The following is a 19,620-nucleotide window of genomic DNA, read 5'->3' as shown; positions in this document are numbered from 1 at the left end:
CCGCTCCGGCTTTAATGAGAAGTTTCCAGGTGGGAGTTAAACTTGAGCGTGTGCCCTCTCTCAATCCTTCATGACCCTTTTTGTACCCAGCTAAACTTTGTGTCCGTGCTTCCATTTATTACTCCGCCATTGAAATGAAAAATATATAACAATGAATAATGTATAAACACTACATTTTAGTCTTCACATACAGAGAAAGTCTCCTGCAATTGTGGATATTATGATATGCTGCGAGCACGAAGGCGACTCTGTGCTGTGTAGTCTGTGTGCGATTGTGCGTGCATGTGTGTGGTGAGCTCTAAAGAAGTGGATATAGTCTGACATGCTTTAGACAGTAATGGGTAATAGAGCACTATGTTGGGTTACCCCCTGAGTAATCCTCCTCCATCTTCTCACTGTGTGTGTGTGTGTGTGTGTGTGTGTGTGTGTGTGTGTGTGTGTGTGTGTGTGTGTGTGTGTGTGTGTGTGTGTGTGTGTGTGTGTGTGTGTGTGTGTGTGTGTGTGTGTGTGTGTGTGTGTGTGTGTGTGTGTGTGTGTGTGTGTGTGTGTGTGTGTGTGTGTGTGTGTGTGTGTGATTGATGATGCTACTAATGGTGTGTCTAAACACTGGCTGCCCGATTATCTCTTATCTGACAGAGAGGAGAAGGCTTGTGTCAACAGCTGCTCCTCCTCCTCATTTATCTCTGGGTCCCTTCGTCTTTTCCTCGCGGTCGTTTCCTTCTAGACTTTTTTTCTGTGCCTTTATTGCTGAGCGGGATTATCAGTAAGTTTAATAGGAAATAGTACGGCATGCATTTCGGACACATTGGAGACCCGATGGGATCCTTCATCAAAAACTTCTCAGTCCATCAATCAATATATGAAACATTACTATGAAGCACCTTTCACACAATTTAATACAAATGACGCATACATGTAAAGAGACAAAAGCGTATTTTCTTTATTTGTAATATTTCATTTGTGCTGGACCTCTTAATGCTTACTGATAGTAATAATAATTGTGATAATAAACATATTTTCATCTATTGATCTCTTCTCAGAACTGAAAGAGGCTTTCAAATTTTAAAACCGAATCAAAGCACAAATAATAAAACATGATTAGTGCTGTTGAACTTTTCTCATCCGTAACTCTTAATTGACTTAACTACTTTGCCACTGTAGGGCTGTAGTGGTTAACTTTCTGTGTGACGTTTGCATGTTCTCTCCGTGCATGAGTGGGTTTTCTTCCTCAGTCCCACACAGAGAGATACTGTGCAGTAAAAAGGCCCTCAAGCCTCTTTTAGCAGCTCCACTATGGCCCCCATCTCCTCCCTGGCCTCAATCACTTTAATGTGCCTGTTCAACCATTACCGTGTCTGAGGGAGACCCATAACCATGTGTCCCTCCATATATCCCATCACACATTAAAAGGCAGATTGATAGCCATCAGGCCAGTCTCGGCCACTGACACATTCTTAATATCGTCTCTAACAGAAACCAGATGGCTACGGGGCTCGTCTGCAACACACGCACGATACACACTGCCACCCCCTGCCTATTCTACCGTTTCTCTCAGGAAAAGAGATGAGCGGTCTTAATTAAAAGTTAAATATATGTGCCTCTGGGTGGGGGTGGTCAAGTTGAATCCATTACCTGCACATTGGGGCCCTCCGGAGCCCGTGCTCGAGTGAAGGTTGTACTGAGGAGATGGGAAATGAGGAAACGGGGTGGAACTGAGTCTGGTTGCTCTGCATCCTGGGTAACAATAAAAAACTAAGCATTGGAAAGGGAAGAAATTCAGCATGAGGTGGTAGCCGCGGGTGCTAAAGCTCACGCAGAACTCAGCGCAGGCAAGGAGGTGTGAACTATGATCTCAATAGCTGTATTGTGTTCACACTTGAACCGGGGCCAAAACTCCTGTGAAATATCAGAGCAGAAAGAGGGAGAGAGAAGTGTGGAAAGAAAACAATGGTTTACACAACAGTGAAATAGGTCTTTTCCTCAGTTTTTTGCCAGCAGGCGTGATACTCGGAGAGAGAAATCTTTATTAGCCCCGCTGTCCTGGCTGGTCTCAGCCCATCAGGACAGACACACTGTATGTTGAGCTACCAGATTACACAGAGGAGGAGAACTCACAAATTAAATAATGCATGCATGATGAAGGAGAGAAGACCAGGTTGTTTTTTTCTTTCATATAATCATCAATGACGGGAAAAAACGTGTCGCATAATATTTATCAATAGGGGGACACTAAGTTTGAAACTGTTGCATTCCTTTCTTTACTTTTGTTGTCATCATTAAAAAAAACAGAAAGAAATTAGCTGCATGACACATTTATGTTATTTTAGTTATTTTAATAGACAGTATTTTTTGTTCTTCTTAATTTAGGAAAGAAGCAGATAAAGTTTGCATATTTCACCATCAATCCCCGGGCTCGGAGATTCACACCAGGACAGATCTTACAGTGACGTGGCGATGCTAACAACTGCATTATGTCCTCATTCATCTGCCTCAATCGCTCTGCTTTGCTCCTGTAAATGTTTATACTGAATCATCTGAGAAGTTTCTGATTGGCACAATTTTTAATGGTGACCAATTTGTTGTTTTAAAACACACGTTTCTGAATAAACCTGCACAAAGTCTTTCCTCGATACCTGTAAAGTTGGTTATCCCTCGTATGTTTATTTGTTGACTTTGGGATGATCTTATAAACAAGGGGCTTTGTTTTGAAACATTTGTTTTCAATGAGCCAATTATTATGGGAAGTAAATTGATCATCTGGCTGAGGACTAAGTCTTGGTTGTACCGTACAGGTGAGGAGGAGCAGTGAGGAGGTGGTGAGAGGAAAACGTGGAGTCTGCTTGTTACAGTAAACAAAAGGTTCAGGTCACATGGTTCCAATAATCCGACCTGCAGCCACACAGGGGCTCTGCCACATGCTGTCCTGGACAGCTGCTGAGAAGTGCTTTTTTTTTTTTTTTTTTCTTTTCCTGGCACCCGTTTATTGCACAATGCATCATTGTTGATGTGGACTCTCAAATTCAAGCACTCCTGGAGAAAATCAGGTGGACCACTGGCACCTATTTGTGTTAATAAGACTATGCGGAGAAAAAAGGCAATATATTGAAAACGATATTTACAGAAGAGGGCTGTAGACATATGTGATGCCCTCTGTTTTGTGTCACTCAGCTTCTGGAAGATTCGTGGAATGTGGTAGTCGATGGGATAAATGTTGAGTTGATCCTCGGCAGCAACGGAGACACGGAGGGAAAACTGTCTCTCAGTTCACATTTGAATCGTCTGGTTTGGATCACAGAAGCATGACGATAATGAACAGTCATCAGCATGTTTCTCTGACTTTTGTCATTCGTGTTTTCCATTTTTCAGCGGATTGAAACTGCAGAAACTTGTATACAGAAAACAAACTGGGGACACTTGGGAAAACTGAATGTTACGCTGAGAAAGAATCGATTGTACAGACATGCATTGTGTTTCTTGGAGTTTATTTGGCTACTTTTCAAGCAAACAACAGAACTACACTACTTCACCCGGAATGTTCATCTGCTAAACCCAGAATGAAAGAAAGAATACAACTTGAACAATTACTCATATAAACTATCAATAATATTTCTAATCTTCCAGAAATGAAAATAATGTGAAATTCACTGTATTTGTCTGGTGTGGCAAAAAAAATTGAGGTGTCATTCCTTCTTTGCGCCTTAAAAAATGTTATTATAAGAGTTTGCTCCACCTCCCATCTTTTCACAGCCTGCCTCGGAAGTATTCCTTTATTGGGGTGTTAATAAATAATTGATAGTGTTACGTGCTCTACAAATTAGTCCAGAGCACCACTTCCCTATTTGTGTTTGCACAGTTCCAGGAATTGTCCCGTTGTGTGCTTCGGGTCCGATGTCAGTCGATAGAGTGGAGGTCAGGTCGTGTCGGTGTTGAATGCGAGCTTCCTTGTCTCATTATTATTTGTCATTATTCTTGGCACGGACGGATTAGATTTGACTGATTTAGCCGCTTTGCTCAAGCTCAGGAAATTTTGCATTGTAGCTATAATATTTTATCTTTGAGAAAAACAGGGGCAGCTCAGACTTTAATTTGGAGATCCATAAGTTCAGATTCCTTATTTGGACATTTTAATGGATGGACACATGATATTATAATGTTTACGCATTATTTAAACTTTGTGTTAGAGCTCACTGTTAAGAGTAGTCGTCATGCATAATCCACTATGTGTCATATTTATAATGTGTTTCTTTTCGCTGTAACTGCATTGCTTTTGTTTAAACATTTTAAAAACTCATAACACTTTGAACATCCCATAGAGGAATTAGTGTTTGAATGGGATCACGATTTCTCAGCTCAGGTCCAGTTGATTAATTCTATCCTTCCTTCACACCAATAATGGTTTCCTCACATTTGGCTCCTCTTCTCCTCTTTAAACGAAGTTTGAAATATGATGAAGTTTCATCATTGGCTGTGTTGAAGTTCTCATTGATGCTGTTTGCATGCTCCCGTTCGTCAAACACGTTAGTCTTGTTATCCTTCTTCAAACGCTACCGACAAAGTGTGAGACCCTGATATACTGTTTCTATATTTCCCCATTTACACTGCACCTGCTTCACCGTAATGAGCCAATATATCTACTCACTAATTGCCCTAAACACATATCATAAAGAGCTGTCTGTAAACGGCTGAGCTACCGTAAAACAGACATAGCATGATGGCAACCTCTATGTGCGCGCGCACACACACACACATACACATAGATGCACACTTGTATAATAAACATCCTCTGCATTCATAAAACGCACACAAGTATAAAGTCACTTACACCTGCATATACACACATGTAAACCATAGCACACATGCACTCTCACACACACACACACACACACACACACACACACACACACGCACCCATCCAGCCTTTTAACAAGGGGTTGTAAATAACACAAAGCCATTTCATTAACAAGGTCCAGCCTGCATGTCTTCTTTTAAAGCCTGCACACTTCCTGCTTCAAGTTACCCTAACCTGGCAACCTGCTCATTCAGATGAGCTGCGGGGAGGCTGCAACTTTTTCAAAAAAGTATCTTCTTTTCAACAATGAGAATGAATAAAGAGAGTGAATAAAGCTATTGATGAAATCAATAATACTTCTATTGTGAAATTATTTGTAAGTATATTGAAAACGAGAGGAAATTGCTTCTCTCAGTGTACTAAAATATACCATTGAGGTCTCTCCACTGGCAGACTATAATGTAAGACATTTAAGATAAGTTATGCTTTTTATTGCCCATGGACCATAACAGCCATTAGCAATTATATCTCAATATTAACAAATAAATCAAAACATTGGGAAGTTCAGCATTTTGCCAAAACATCCTTCTTGTTGTAAGAGAAAGCTCGTGGATGTAATCGTATATTATTACATGTCTGAGAGTTAAGGAAAATATATATTATCTGGTGAGTATCCCAAACAGCAAAGACACAAATTGCCATTGTAAAATGTTTGCATCCCTTCTGTTGTCATCACTGTCCTGTAGCTTCAACCATATAGAACTGATCCGAAGGTCAATCATTCCACATGAAGACATGAAGTTTTGCTTTTTATTTTCTGTACGTCGATAGTTTGATAGCTCAAGCTGAAACAAAACGAGATTTGACTCGGCCATCATCGAGAGAGTGTGGGAGATTGACGCAGGAACTTTTCACATGTGTGTTTTCAGCGTGGCACATGCACACTGACCGCAAATGATAGCTGTGTGACGGCGACTGTAGAGACTCTGATTTAATAGAGGCGAGTTGGGTCATTAGTGAGCGGGGCCACATTCTGACACTCACACTGCATGTAGATACACACCCACACACACACACGCAGTCACACACACATACATACATACACACACACACACACATAAATGCATACGTACACAATCACACTACAACCCAGATGGCTTTTACAAGGCCCCAGGCCCTCCCTGGCCTGCACGCCTGGTTTTTAATTATGTCGATGGCTGCCCTGGCCAGATAAAATGGGTCACATTTAACACGCCTTTACTCACCTTCACACACTCACACACACGCACACTCACACACACACACACTCCATGCACACTCCAACACCTTGCATACATGCATTTTACTGCAGTCATACACTGCAGCTCACATAGTGTACAGACTGTTTAGTGAAAAGAGACAAACAATAAATATGACATCAATCCATTGAACTGTGTGTGTGTGCGTGTGTGTGTGTGTGTGTGTGTGTGTGTGTGTGTGTGTGTGTGTGTGTGTGTGTGTGTGTGTGTGTGTGTGTGTGTGTGTGTGTGTGTGTGTGTGTGTGTGTGTGTGTGTGTGTGTGTGTGTGTGTGTGTGTGTGTGTGTGTGTGGATTTACAACCTGTTTCCTTTTTAGCTGTCATTAGGCTGCCAGACATGGCTACACAGGTGTACTGTTACCAGCATTGGTAATAGGGCTCTCTCGCACACACACACACACACACACACACACGCACACATGCGTGCATTTAAAAGGCCACAGTATGGCTCCTCCTGATGAAATGCTTTGACTCTGCCACTGACTCTCCATTGGTACTCCTTGTATGTTTGCTTGTTTCAAGGTTTTGAAAGTGATATCATGTTTAAAAAACACATAATCCATGATCGTTGAATGTCACAGCAGTTTCCTTGAGCTTATAATTTCTTGATCTGTACATTTTATGTGCTCAGATTGCAGACAGTAAAGAGAGAATTTGCACCAAAGACTTGACATGTTTGTGAAGAGGGGATGTACAGCATTCACACCAACTTTTTAATGCTTGATAAATATAACAAGTGGTTGAAAATAGGATTAATAATTAGACAAAATAAACTGAAGCATCTTTAACGTGTGTGCACTTTGTCTTACATCAGTTCAAGTTAGAAAATACAATGGTGATGCACAAATTCTTTTTAATGTGTTCGATTTGTAGAAATGATGATGATGAATAGTATTGTTGATTTTTTAAATGTTTAACGTAAAATTTCTCAAAGCTTTGGCATTTATTTCAGCCAACAGTTTCCACGTCTTCTTTATTGTGCTCACGTTCACTCACATATCTCAAGAACTGAGCTCGCACAGTTGATTGTTTAGGCACACTTTATCCAAAATGTTATTTTTATCCTTCTGTCCGTCCATCACCATCTCCACTCAACTAAAATCAGTTTGTCTCTGGTTAATAAATATAAAATGTATATTGTAATTCTGTTGCCTTTTTTCTCAAATTTAAAGGATGTTTTTTTTTTTTTCTTTGTCGGGACCCCTTGTGTGAATGTCCACCGTTCACACTTCTTGGTCTGCACAATCCTACACACACACACACACACACACACACACACACACACACACACACAAACACAGCCAGACGTACACTCATTTAGACCGTTGAGTGATGTGGCAGGGTAGGGTCTTCTCTGCAGGCCCCCATCCATCACACACAAACACATCGGAGGCTGTCGTGATCTGTACTCTGTCAGCCGCTTTATTAGTCTGTGTGTGTGTGTGTGTGTGGGGGGGGGGGGCTCTAAACTGGAAACAGACACATTTCCAGAAAGGATACACACTCTAACACACACTTCTTTATTCCTTGTTAGTCGTCCTGCACCTTAATTTGCAACACCTCTAACAACCAGCTCCGCAGCCCACTTCACAGCCACTCAATCAGTCACTGCCACCGCTCCGTTTCCATGACTGTCCCCTTCGTCAGCCTCAACACCGTGTGTGTGCGTGCGTGTGTGTGCGTGTGTGTGCGTGTGTGTGTGTGTGTGTGTGTGTGTGTGTGTGTGTGTGTGTGTGTGTGTGTGTGTGTGTGTGTGTGTGTGTGTGTGTGTGTGTGTGTGTGTGTGTGTGAGGAGACCTGTAAGTATTACTTTATCTACCGTTTTTATATTGTCTCCCACCACTCAGGCCTGATGTATATGTATGTGTGTACAGCTGCAGAGAGTGAGGGAAGTTTTATTTGCACTCCTGCTCAAGTACTGGCTGCCTTCATGCCAGGTCTGCCCCCTACCTGCCTCAGGAAGAAGTGCGAATGATTCCCCCAGCCACCTTTTTATTATGAGTTCTCTCTCTCTCTCTCTGTTTCTTTTTCTCTCCATCTTCACATGTGCTTGATCCAGATAGATTAAAAGTGAATTTAATAGCTAAAGGTAGTTGCACTTTTCTCTCGGAATAACTTTTTTTCATTTGTTTACAACCTCCCCTCCTCTTTCTTCATTTTATAGTGCTGCTTTCCTGTTTTCCACACGCACAGTGTAAAGAAGTAGTTTACCTTATAAAGACACAGTTTCTCTCAATGCTTCTCTCAACAACCTGAAGCCAAACTGTTATATAAATGCAACTAATGACAAATAATTGCTGATTTCTCTATCCACGAGACACAAAATTAGCTTAAAAAACAAAGCACTTTCTATTTTCTGACAACATTAGACAAGTAAGTATGGATTTACTTACTTTTTACAGCTTTCAAACTACAACACGGACTTTGTTCTGGGCCACACATGTATACAGATGCATGCAAACTAGGGTGTGTTCACACATTGAAAGCCGGGGCAGCGCAACAAAGCTCTGGCCTCACACTTCATAAAAATATTCCCTGAGAGACACACAATAACCTAGCTGTTATGTCTCGTGTGTTGTAAGACTGCTTCTATCTCCATCTCACATCAAACTCACAATCACCACAGCGCTCTGAGCTGCCATTTCCATTTTCTGCCCTCCGTCAAACAGAAAAATAATATGTACCTTGTCACCAACGTCTCCCCGTACAAGCAACTTTCCTCTACTAATTCAGCCCAGTGCGCCACACACACATCAGTCAGATGTAACTGGCGGAGGAGAGGGCATGCCGAGACAGCCATTAAAGGTTCCTAGCTGTCAAAGGTTCCCCTTTGTGTTGTGAGGAGCGATATAAGTGTCGTGCTCTTATCAGAGCTTCCTGTGGAGTTTGCTCTGCATCCTGTCCACTTAAAGCCGCTTCTCTTTCAGAGAAGTCTCATTGTGTCTGTGTGTGTGTGTGTGTGTGTGTGTGTGTGTGTGTGTGTGTGTGTGTGTGTGTGTGTGTGTGTGTGTGTGTGTGTGTGTGTGTGTGTGTGTGTGTGTGTGTGTGTGTGTGTGTGCGAGACAAGTCAGTCACTTTGATACATTTTAGTCAAGTCAAACTATAGGTCAAGTTTTTCAATAGAAACTTGAATACATACTATGTATTTTGGTTGAGGTCACACAATGCTGGACATAAATGCATTTATGTAGGTAAGTACTTGTCAGAAAAGTTTTCTTTTTCAGTTCTTTGTCAGTTTTGTATTAATTTTCGGAGGGTCACAGAAGTTGAATTCCAATTCTTGGTCTTTCTTAGAGATGGCTGAATTATATACATTAGACTAAAGACTAATTCCAGCTATTAAATAACAATTGTAATTGCTTTTACATTTGATTTGGTTTGGATCTCAAAATAGATGCACAATGAATAAGTGTGACGAGGGGGATACAGACAGCAGGCTAGTGGTCAGAAAGACTGCAAACAGGCAAATTACTCAACATTTTATCGAAGCACCTGTGAAAGGAGGACACTGAACTTTCCTGCAAAACACGAAGGAGCCAAGTTTTCTTTCGCTTGCTTTGTTTTGCTGAAATCCTTTTACACGTGGAGCTGATGATTTCCAGCCGGGTCCTCCACCTCCTCCTCCTCCTCCTCCTCTGCCTCCTCCATGTGCCATATGGATGAAGGGTTGGGTGGTTGGACGGGATAAAAAAGAAAGGTAGAGGTAAATAAACAAACAATCAGCCGCAAGCTTGTTCTGGGTTCTCCTTCTCTGTTGCCCCTCATTTGAAGCCTTATAAATCAGGCTTCCAACCCAAGACAGGGTGTTAGCAGGCCTCCCAGACACACACACACACACACGCGCGCGCGCGCGCACGTACACGCACACACACACAATCCAAACAGGTCTGCTGCTCATTAACGCTGTGATCAGACCCTGGGGTGTGTGTATATGAGAAGGGGTAGCTGGTGGTGGTGGTGGTGGTGGTGGTAGGGAGGCTGAACATTGGATGAACACTGCCTTGCCCAATATGTAAGGATAGCAGTGTTGTGTGTCAAAAAGAAAAAGGAATCAGTCCAATCTGTATCCACCTGGATCCTGAACTTTTCTCCATGTGTCTGAAAAGCATGTACAATACCTGCTGCAGCCCCTCAGTAACCCCCATGACAAGTGCACTCTGACTCCGGTGGCTGTAGAAAACACATTGGATGAAGTCAGTGTGGGTCTGCATGTGTTGAGGAGGTATGCCTGGTTTGTTTTCAGTAACTGTTTTCACACATAAAATAAAGGTCTGGACTCTATCAAGCATGGTGTTTTAAATCGCAAAGCAGTAACAGGAGGGACAGTAGCTGTAGATGTGAGGAATAGATTTAAATAATTTTTTATTCATAACCTCCTGTAAAAAGGACATTATCACAATATTTTCCCCTGGGAATCTTGGTGTGAATTATAGGAAACACATAACAGGAAGTGATTTGAGTAAACAACCTCCTTTCTCCACTCATACAATCACATTTACATAAGGAGCAGACATGGTTTTTATTTCAGGTTTGTGAAACAGGGACTTTTCAAACACAGGTCAAGGTTTTAATCAATTATTTTTAGCGTGTGTATTGTTATTTGAAAAAAGGTGCAGTGACTGAAGAGCGTAAATTCACACCTCGGCTCAGAAGAAGTGCAATATTGCCATTACCTCAAGCTGTTACTTCATCAGGCATTGGCCTTAAACAGTTGATGTATTTGTATAAACAAGCATTCGGGGCAGGTTTCATCCAGACCCTTTACATATTTACTCACTAAACTTGGCACCTGCACCCCCACCCACAAAAATGTAGCTTCTGCACGCGTTCCCTCAGACAACAAGAACACTGCAATTTACACTTAACGAGCGGGGGGGGGGGGGGGGGGACGTCATGAACAAGGCTGGAGAAAAATGGCCAGTTAGAGAAGTTCACGAACTTTGCACATCTAAAAATGTCAGAGGGTTTGTTGGTTCTTCTCTATCACACCTCGATTTCCTTCAGCAGACATTTGACTGTGATTAGGGGAGCAGAGAGTCAAGCTGGGGGTCAGCGCTGAACTCCAGCCAGCCTGATTGGTAGTTGTAATTAGAGGACTTGATCTGTCTTGGGCCACTTATCCCCGGAGGATTCGCACAGACTCGGTATCAGCACGAAATCGGAGCTTTGACCTCGAGATGGTGGAGAGAGGCTTCAACCGCCCCCAGATTCCTCAAAGTCCACCACACACATACACACACACACACACACACACACACACACACACACACACACACACACACACACACACACACACACACACACACACACACACACACACACACACACAAATACAGAAGTCAGCTCGGAGGAGAAAACTTACTGATTCCCATAGTTGTTCAATACAGAGTTTTGGGGGGTTTTTCTGGTCATAATCGGTCATAATCAACAATTCAGTTTGCTTCCCAGTCTTCTTTAGAAAAAAACGTAAAGGATTGTTACTCCCCTCTGGTTTTCCCCCTCACTTTTCACCTCACAATAAGCCCCTCTTCTGTGCTTCTGCTCCTCCTCTTCCTCCTTCACCACTACCTCCATCCTCCTTCATTCTCTGTGAAAGCGGGTAACATGAAACCTGTTCCTCGGAGTCTCAAGGGGGCTGCAGGGGTTACAAAGGGTGATCAATATATGCCAGAGAAAGTCTTTAGACAAGTGAAAGAAGCCACGGTTTGTCCTCTTTCTCCTTCCTGTTCATGTTGTCAGCATTGACAAGGTTAGGTGGCCCTCACACCCACTGACATGTTGGTTCTGTGTGTGTGTCCTAAAGTTAAGTGACATCAAACACCTGGTACAGCTGTTGCGTACCCTGATGGAGTTTTGAAAGCTATTTCATACGTGTTTGTTGTTGTCTTGGCAAATTATTTCCCCCCCGCTGCCTCTTCTAATCTCTAACCTGTTGCCCTCCGACAGGTGGTCGACGACATGGGCAACGTCAAGTTTGCACTGGACACGGGCCCGGATGCCGGCAGCAACAGCTGGCTCAAATACGTCCGCTCCGCCCTGTCATTTGAGGAGCAGAACCTCGCCGCCTGTCACCTCACAGGAGACCAGGTGAGTGACATGGCAAACACTGTCCTGGCTGGAGCTGGGAAAAAAAAAACAACAAAAAAACAGCAACACCGTGTTGTCAACAGTCTTCAGAGACAAGCCGAGGAGCAGCAGTCATTGCTTCCCATCCGCTAATAGTCGACAATAGGATTGATGTGTGCGAGGGGGTGCGTGCACACTATTTTGTGTGTTTGCCATTGTGCCCGAAAAATGTGTGCGCCGGTAATGACCCGGGAACGGCTCTATTGTGTGTCTGCGGCTGGGCCAGTTGCCAGTGCTGTTAAGAAATGACCCATGTAAAGAGGCTGAAGAATAGTCTGACACCCCCGAGTCCCTTAATAGCCATTATCCAAGCCTCGGTCTTCTTCTGTTGAGGCAGCAGTCTCTTGCTTCTTATACCTCATTCTCTTTGTCCTCCTCTTTCTTTAAAAAAAAAAAAAAAATGAGCATGGCAGTGGATACCATTGGAAAGATGCCCAGCCCGTTGCCCATAAAACCCCAACTGCTTAACTAGACCCTAACCCTAACCCCATGCAATATGTGCACCACGGCGCACTGCTGCAATATATTACCATATTTCTGTTTCTGTTTATCTTGCAGAGACTGTTTTACTTTGCTGACTCTTGTCCTAGTTTCCACAAATGAAACCCTGCTGGTGTAACACAGCTTTTACTTGACACACATTTCAATTTCAGTTTAATTCAGACTTTTTTCTTCCTTTTTTTTTTGATACCTCGGAGTGAAGATACACGTCAGGAGCATCCACAGGAAACTGAGAGGGGAAACTTTGCATAACAACGAGACGAATTGACACCAGAACATAACTTCAGATGTGAAGGCAGTGTGACAAGTAGCCAAATGCATTCATATGACGAGGCCGTGTTTTTCCACATTCCTGTCACTCCACTCTTATTTGTCTCCTAATCCCTGCCTACATGGCTCGTTCTCCGTCCCTCCTTCGGCCTCGGGCCGCCTGTTCCTCACTGACTTTGTCTCCTTTCTCTGTCCTCACGTCTTGATCTGCCACCTGTCACTCTTGTCACACCAAGGGAACAGGCTAGTGTGTCCATTTAAGCTTCAGACATTTAAGTCTGACCGGTTAAAAGAAAAGGGGGCTCGGACCAAGTACGAGAAGGAACACACAGGGGCCTCCGAGATTGACAAGCACCAATTGGCTGGCAACACCAACCCGCCTAATCCTTTTAAGATTTTCACATCAGTGCCCCCTGCCACTGCCACACAATGTCAAAAAAAAAAGAATCAGGGCACCAGAGAAAATTGTGGAGAATTGTCGTACCAACAGGAGGCCACGTGCACGATTGCTTTTTGATGTGATTTGTTGTTGTTTGTACTTAGCAAATGGCTTTGTACTTGCCTGGCCAGTTGCTCGCTGCAGTGGCTCACTGGTATGACCCTATAATTTATTTACAAACACCGCAGAAACACACATACATGCACAGCCACTCAGTGCTAAAATGTATAATTTAGCAGACCATTCAGTGATTTCCCCGCCTCTCTCTCTCTTCCGTTTTTGTTTTGTATCAGCATGCACAATGTATGAGTTTATGGAAATATGTGCACACCGGGCAAATTCAAATGCAACAGGTAACCTTTTAAGAAGCAAGTCGAGGATTTATTTGTTTGTTTGTCATTAATGATGCAAGATGCACAAATATGTGCATAAACATGCATAATTTAGACTTTTCTGGTCATTTGGTCTTATTTTTTATAAAGTAAGTGCGTGCGGGTGTGCGTGCGTGTGGGCCCACTGAAAGTGTTTCTATTCACGCCGAACAATTGCCAAAAACTCTTGTGCAAGTGAATCCATTGCATCTATTGCAATCGGTTCCATCTTTGACCAGCTGAAAGTGTTGTGTGACGTGTGTGAACACACAGCTGACGAGGGTTTAAAGAGGAGATGAACCATGTCCACCTTCTTGTCAACCCTTCATCTTTTGTGTTTTGGAGTGGAGCCGTTGTTTGATCTGCCCTTCTACCCCCGGATGGATCCATCAATTCATAGACTAGTGTGTGTGTGTGTGTGTGTGTGTGTGTGTGTGTGTGTGTGTGTGTGTGTGTGTGTGTGTGTGTGTGTGTGTGTGTGTGTGTGTGTGTGTGTGTGTGTGTGTGAGGCCACAACAGGGGATTATTTTGGGCCCTCAGGCTGGCATTGATCGAAGAGGCATCTGTCTCTTGAACAGTGGACAGAGATGGGACAGTCAGGACAGGTCTGAGAGTGGAGGCCTTACTGTAGAAAATAAATAGATGTATGTATTTATCACACATACGACTCAAAGTGACACTAATAATAATTTGGAGTGTAATTAAAATTTCCTTGATAATTAAGTGGCTGTAGTCATCAACAGAAGATTGCAATAATTGCCAGTAATTTTGCTGTAATTTATATTTCTGTCATAAACCCGAAGGAGCTGTCATTAATATCACAAATTGAACTATTTTATAGGTTAAAGAAAATAATTTTCAAGAATAATTATAAGGGGGGGAAATATGTTATTTGAATAAGGATTTTAAGATATTGTTCGTCACCATATTTCTCTGGTGTTGAAATGCTTCTCCTTTTTTTTTTCCTCTGCTGAAAACACTTAATTTAAATAGATATGTTGACAAATAAAAAAAAAATTTTTTACTAAAATAGTTTGTACTCCAAATTCTTATCAAAAAGGCCGAATCTTTTAATTCACTTTACAAGAAAAGAGTGGAAAAAATGTATCTCAATGATTGTTTACTCCAGAAATTTAACGAAATAATACAAATTTAAGAATTACAAAAAGAACAATTAAAAAGTCCCGTTGGCGTATTTTTATGATGTAAATATGAGTGATGTGAGTGACTGATCGGAGTGGCCGCAAAGTCCGCCGAGCTGCTTTCTCCGTTATTTACATCAATAATAGCTTTATCAAGCGGCGGCTGGGATCGGGAGATGCGGGGAGGGGTCTGCGTCGCAGATCCTTCAATCCTTTTGGCTGGAGATAAGACGTGGAGGAGTGGCCGACGGGCAACCGAGAGAGCACCGAGGGGCAATAGGGAATCACTAATGAGAGAGAGAGAGGGAGTCAGAAAGAGAGAGAGAGAGAGAGAGAGAGAGAGAGAGAGAGAGAGAGAGCGAGAGAGAGAAAGAGAGAGAGTAAGACTCATCATCATCTTCAAAGACGCGCTCACTGACTAGATCAGATCGTAGTCCAGCAGAGGCGCGTCGGGCTTCTTCTGCCAGCCGGAGGGGAACCACCGATCACCGACCTGTCCGCGGCGCTGCCGGCCGCTCCGCGACCCGCCTTTCTCCCGGGCCCTGCCTGCTCCCGTTCCCCGCCTTCCCCGCTCCCTCTCCGGTAGACCGACTATGGGTTGCGTCGCCAACTCCACCGGGACCGAAGTGCTACTGCAGCTGGAGGCTCTCCGCAGCGCCGCGCAACTTTCCCAACTCTTCCGGCTCACGGAGAAAAGAAAGGTCAGGTCGGAGAAGTTCAGCAGCAATAATAATAATAATAATAATAATAATAATACATAATAATAATAATAGTAGGAAGCGTTGGTTTCGGCCTTTGGCTTCTCTTCTCTTCTCCTCGGCGCACTAAATGTTTCTCAGTAACTTTCACCATCCTCTGCATGTGTGTGTGTGTGTGTGTGTATAGGTGTGTGTGTGTGTGTGATTGTGTATGAAAGAGTGCACTCTGCCTTCCTCGTTGTGACTGTTGTGTTGGCGCAGAGCGCCCCCACGCGTCCACTTATGACGCCTTGCGCGCTCACCTCGCAGTGAGCCTCCTTTCGCCTTCAATTCCCATGCCTCGTGAACTTTTTAATGATGTGCCCTTTCGCGAATATTAATATTGAGGTTATTCGTGGGGGAGGGGGGGGTGTGTGTTTTCTTTTTATAATGTGCTTGTTTGTTCAACATTGTTTTGTTCCGTTGATATTGGTCAGTCAATGGAGAGCAGGCCTCGACTCTGAACGGCCTCGGAATTTTGCAATGATAATATTCCAGTTTTCCATACCTTGTTGGCTAAATAATCGTCTTCTCGTAAATTTCGCGCGATTGCATCAAATAAATGACCTTATACAAGTAATATAAATCTATATCTTGTGTGCAGATAAATCCGTGACATTTCCAAATGTGCTGCTGCTTGAGCTGTTTATTTATTTGTACTTACATTTTTTTTCTTCCAATTTTGTACCGCTTCTTTGAATTTTACCATTTATTTTTCTATACGATTTGACATAGCCTATATTTGTATCCATTCACTCAATTTCTATTGCATTTCAAATAACGGATTTTAAAAAGCTCACTGACGTCTATTTACTGGTAATTTTTTGGAGAACAGAGTTTATTTTCGTTTAGATTATTGAACCGATGAAGCAAATAAATTATTGTGTGCACATTATTTTAAAAGTTGCATGAATTATTGTGAACCCTACCTGAATAATGTGGCATGTTTTAGGTATTTGATTTCACTTTTTTTTTTCTCTAACAATAATATTATCTCGGTGATACGGGATTTTTGTTGTCTACAGTTTATCTGCGATGTATTAATGGGAGTCCAGTCTTCAATATTCCACCTCGAACCTCAGTGAAAGTGTCCCTCTCACTTTCTTTCTCCCCCTCTCTCATCAGATTTATTATAAAGCTGTCCGGGACATTGAAGCAGGGGAGGAGCTTTTAGTGTATATGAAGGACGGTATTTTCCCCGAGGGATCCATGGCACCCAACCTACAAGGTAAGATTAATGCGCGTCATTAGCGCACATTTTAAACAAACTCCAACCTGCATCCTGTGCTGCATTCACGGCCAAAACCTCCTTGGGGGGAAAAAAAGACACCACATTTCCCTCTTAAGATATTTTCTTTCCCCCTCCCTTTTCAAGAAATGCGAATCATCGCATCAGACATAAATTTCCAGGATGGAATTAAATCCCGCATTAAAGCATATGGCTGAGGGCCTTTTGGACCTGTCACTTAAAACCGATTCGCCATTAACGAATGGCGCTTGTGTGAGAGTCTGGTCTGAATTGCGCGCTTCCACAATGCGGCTCCGTTTATGCGCCTCAGAGCCTCGAACACTGTATTAGAGCGTCAATTGGGACTTGTCATGTCCCATCCCGTGTGAGTGGAAATGTTCTGTTGGCGGAAAGCTGAGATCAAACACAAATTATTCGGTAGCCATGCACATCATTAAGACCACGTTGTAAGAGCCTGGAAAAGTGAGCTCTCGGGCAGAAGGAGACGTGCATTGCAAGAGCTTTTTTTTTTTTTTTTTTAAATACGCAGAGCGCGTCTGAATAAACATTCAAAAAACATAAATAACCAATAATGATATTGCACTAGTACATGCACATAACAGAGACAAGTGCACCTTAAATTAAGTTTTAGTGGACAATATATGTGTTAAATTCAGTTTTAGCTTTCATTATTGTGGTTCAAGTTTTCTCCTTGCGTGCTGAGGACAATTCAGGATGGGGATGACTACATGACGTGATGAGATCTGTAAAAAAATAAAATAAAAATGAATGAAAAAAGAGAGATCAGCTAAGGCTTTTCCCCCCTCTCAATATCTATCCATGATAGCTGCCTTAAGGCCCTCCTTTAATCTGCTTGACCATGTAAATTTGGTGAATTTATTTGTCTCTGAATGACTCGTCCCTGTGATGACCTATGCAAAATGCAATGTTGTGGATGAATTAAACAAATATCCTCAATAACTATCAAAGGCGCCTGTTCCTAAAGTTGACATGCCCATGGGATGAATGAGGTTAGTTAAAAATATATATGTAATGATTAATGACAAAAGAATATGCACCAATATGTATCTTATTGATGATCCAGTTGGTATATATGATTGCTGCTCCAAAACAAACTGAATAAAACAGAAAACATATGTTATATTACTATGAAGTCATTTGAAGGTTGTTAAATCATCCCCATAATTGATCAACCCATAAATATATTATCACACTGTGCTATACAGTATCTATCTATCTATCTATCTATCTATCTATCTATCTATCTATCTATCTTTTTACACTCTTTGTTTATGACCATGTTACACACTCTGATCTCCAAATTGGCTCACGTTACAAAAGTGCGTCACATTTTTTCGGTGCTCTCCCCCGCCCTCCTCCTCTCTGCGTGGGTAACCTGACTCACTGTGGTCACCACCTTTCAGCCATGCCTCGATATGTCAGAACCAATCTGTCCAAAATGTTATCTCATAATCTAACTTGGATCGCTGTTCACTGCAGAACTGGGTTTTTCTTTCAAACGTCACTTGAGCGGAAAAGGGGCCGTAGTTCCGCTGCGTTTCTTAAAACATCTTGGACTTATTGTGGCGTAGTGCCGTTGTCAGGTAACATTGTTTTGTTGTGTTTCCAATCCTCCTGGAACCGTTGTATGAAGGGGGGGGGGGGGGGGGGGGGGGGGGGGGGGGTGGTGATTACTGTTGGTTGTCACTGGTTATAAAATGGTGGATGAAGAATGGGATGTTCGTGAGAGGTTCTTTAGCTCCCCTCTCTGCTCAGTGCTCCGTTCACGCACAAAACCCCATGCCAAAGGAGCCGGAGGAAGCAGGAGCTCAAGGCAAAGCTGAGTATTGAAAAGAAGCAGATTGGCATGTTGTAGGAGCACGTCAAAGATGGAGCGGGATCATAGATGGTTTGTTCAGTTTATCTGTGTGCAAGTATGCACAGAAAGTACAGTGAGAGGGAGGCAGATACAAAAAGAAAGAAAAAATCCACCTGCCAAAATGTGTGTATCAGAGCCAAACTCGTTAGATTTGGTTGGTATGGAAGAAGACAAAAAACATTGGCTGATGCTTATATGTGTGAGAGAGAGATAAAGAAATAGAAAATGAACAGGGTTGAAAGGGGAAAAATTACCTTTTTAAGGACGTTAGTGGTGTGTGTTTGTGTCTCAGAGTGTTTGTGTGACTGAGAGAGGAAAAGGTAGCAGGGCTGAGCAGGAGCTTGGCAGCACAGCCCTGCTTTCAGTGTCTGGCTTATCGGAGAAGGAATTTGAAGTAGAGGACTTGAGGACTCCCCCGAGACCTCACCCATGCTCCCAGATTAGCTGCTAAACTGCACATAATTGTGCCTCCCTTCGTCTCCCAGAGAGCTATTAGTCTCCACTTTATAACCCCCCCACCCCAAAACCCCCACCCCGCTCTATCCGCCCAGACCAGACGATACGAAAAAGCACAGACACGCTGATACACACACACGCACGCGCCTTTGTTTCTGAGCATCACACCTGAGGGGCGTCTCTTCCACCTGTTATGAAACGCATCTTTGTTATGCTTTTCATTTCCCCCGTAAACCAGACAGAAATGGCCCGAGTGTTCAAATGTTCAAGAGGATCTCACCCTTTTCACAGTGAAACACTAATTCACACAGAGTGCGTGCACACAGTGGTGTCAAAATCAAGCCAGTTAGTTAAGTATTTGAGC

At 42.8% G+C, this 19,620-nt stretch overlaps 1 protein-coding gene across 2 annotated transcripts in view; it reads left to right on the top strand.

Annotated features, from left to right (window-relative positions):
* prdm16 (PR domain containing 16) overlaps positions 1-19,620 on the top strand; it is a 180,027-nt gene that overhangs the window by 143,661 nt on the left and 16,746 nt on the right. For both annotated transcript variants that reach the window (XM_080496061.1, XM_080496060.1), the window contains exons 4-5: positions 12,033-12,173; positions 16,798-16,900. In XM_080496061.1, the coding sequence (XP_080352187.1) occupies positions 12,033-12,173; positions 16,798-16,900 (244 nt within the window). The remainder of the gene's footprint in view (positions 1-12,032; positions 12,174-16,797; positions 16,901-19,620) is intronic.

Source organism: Blennius ocellaris (genome assembly GCF_963422515.1).
Source record: "Blennius ocellaris genome assembly, chromosome: 5".
Lineage (NCBI taxonomy): Eukaryota > Metazoa > Chordata > Actinopteri > Blenniiformes > Blenniidae > Blennius > Blennius ocellaris.
The sequence above is the reverse complement of the archived record's forward strand: the minus strand, read 5'-3'. Positions and strand labels throughout refer to the sequence as shown.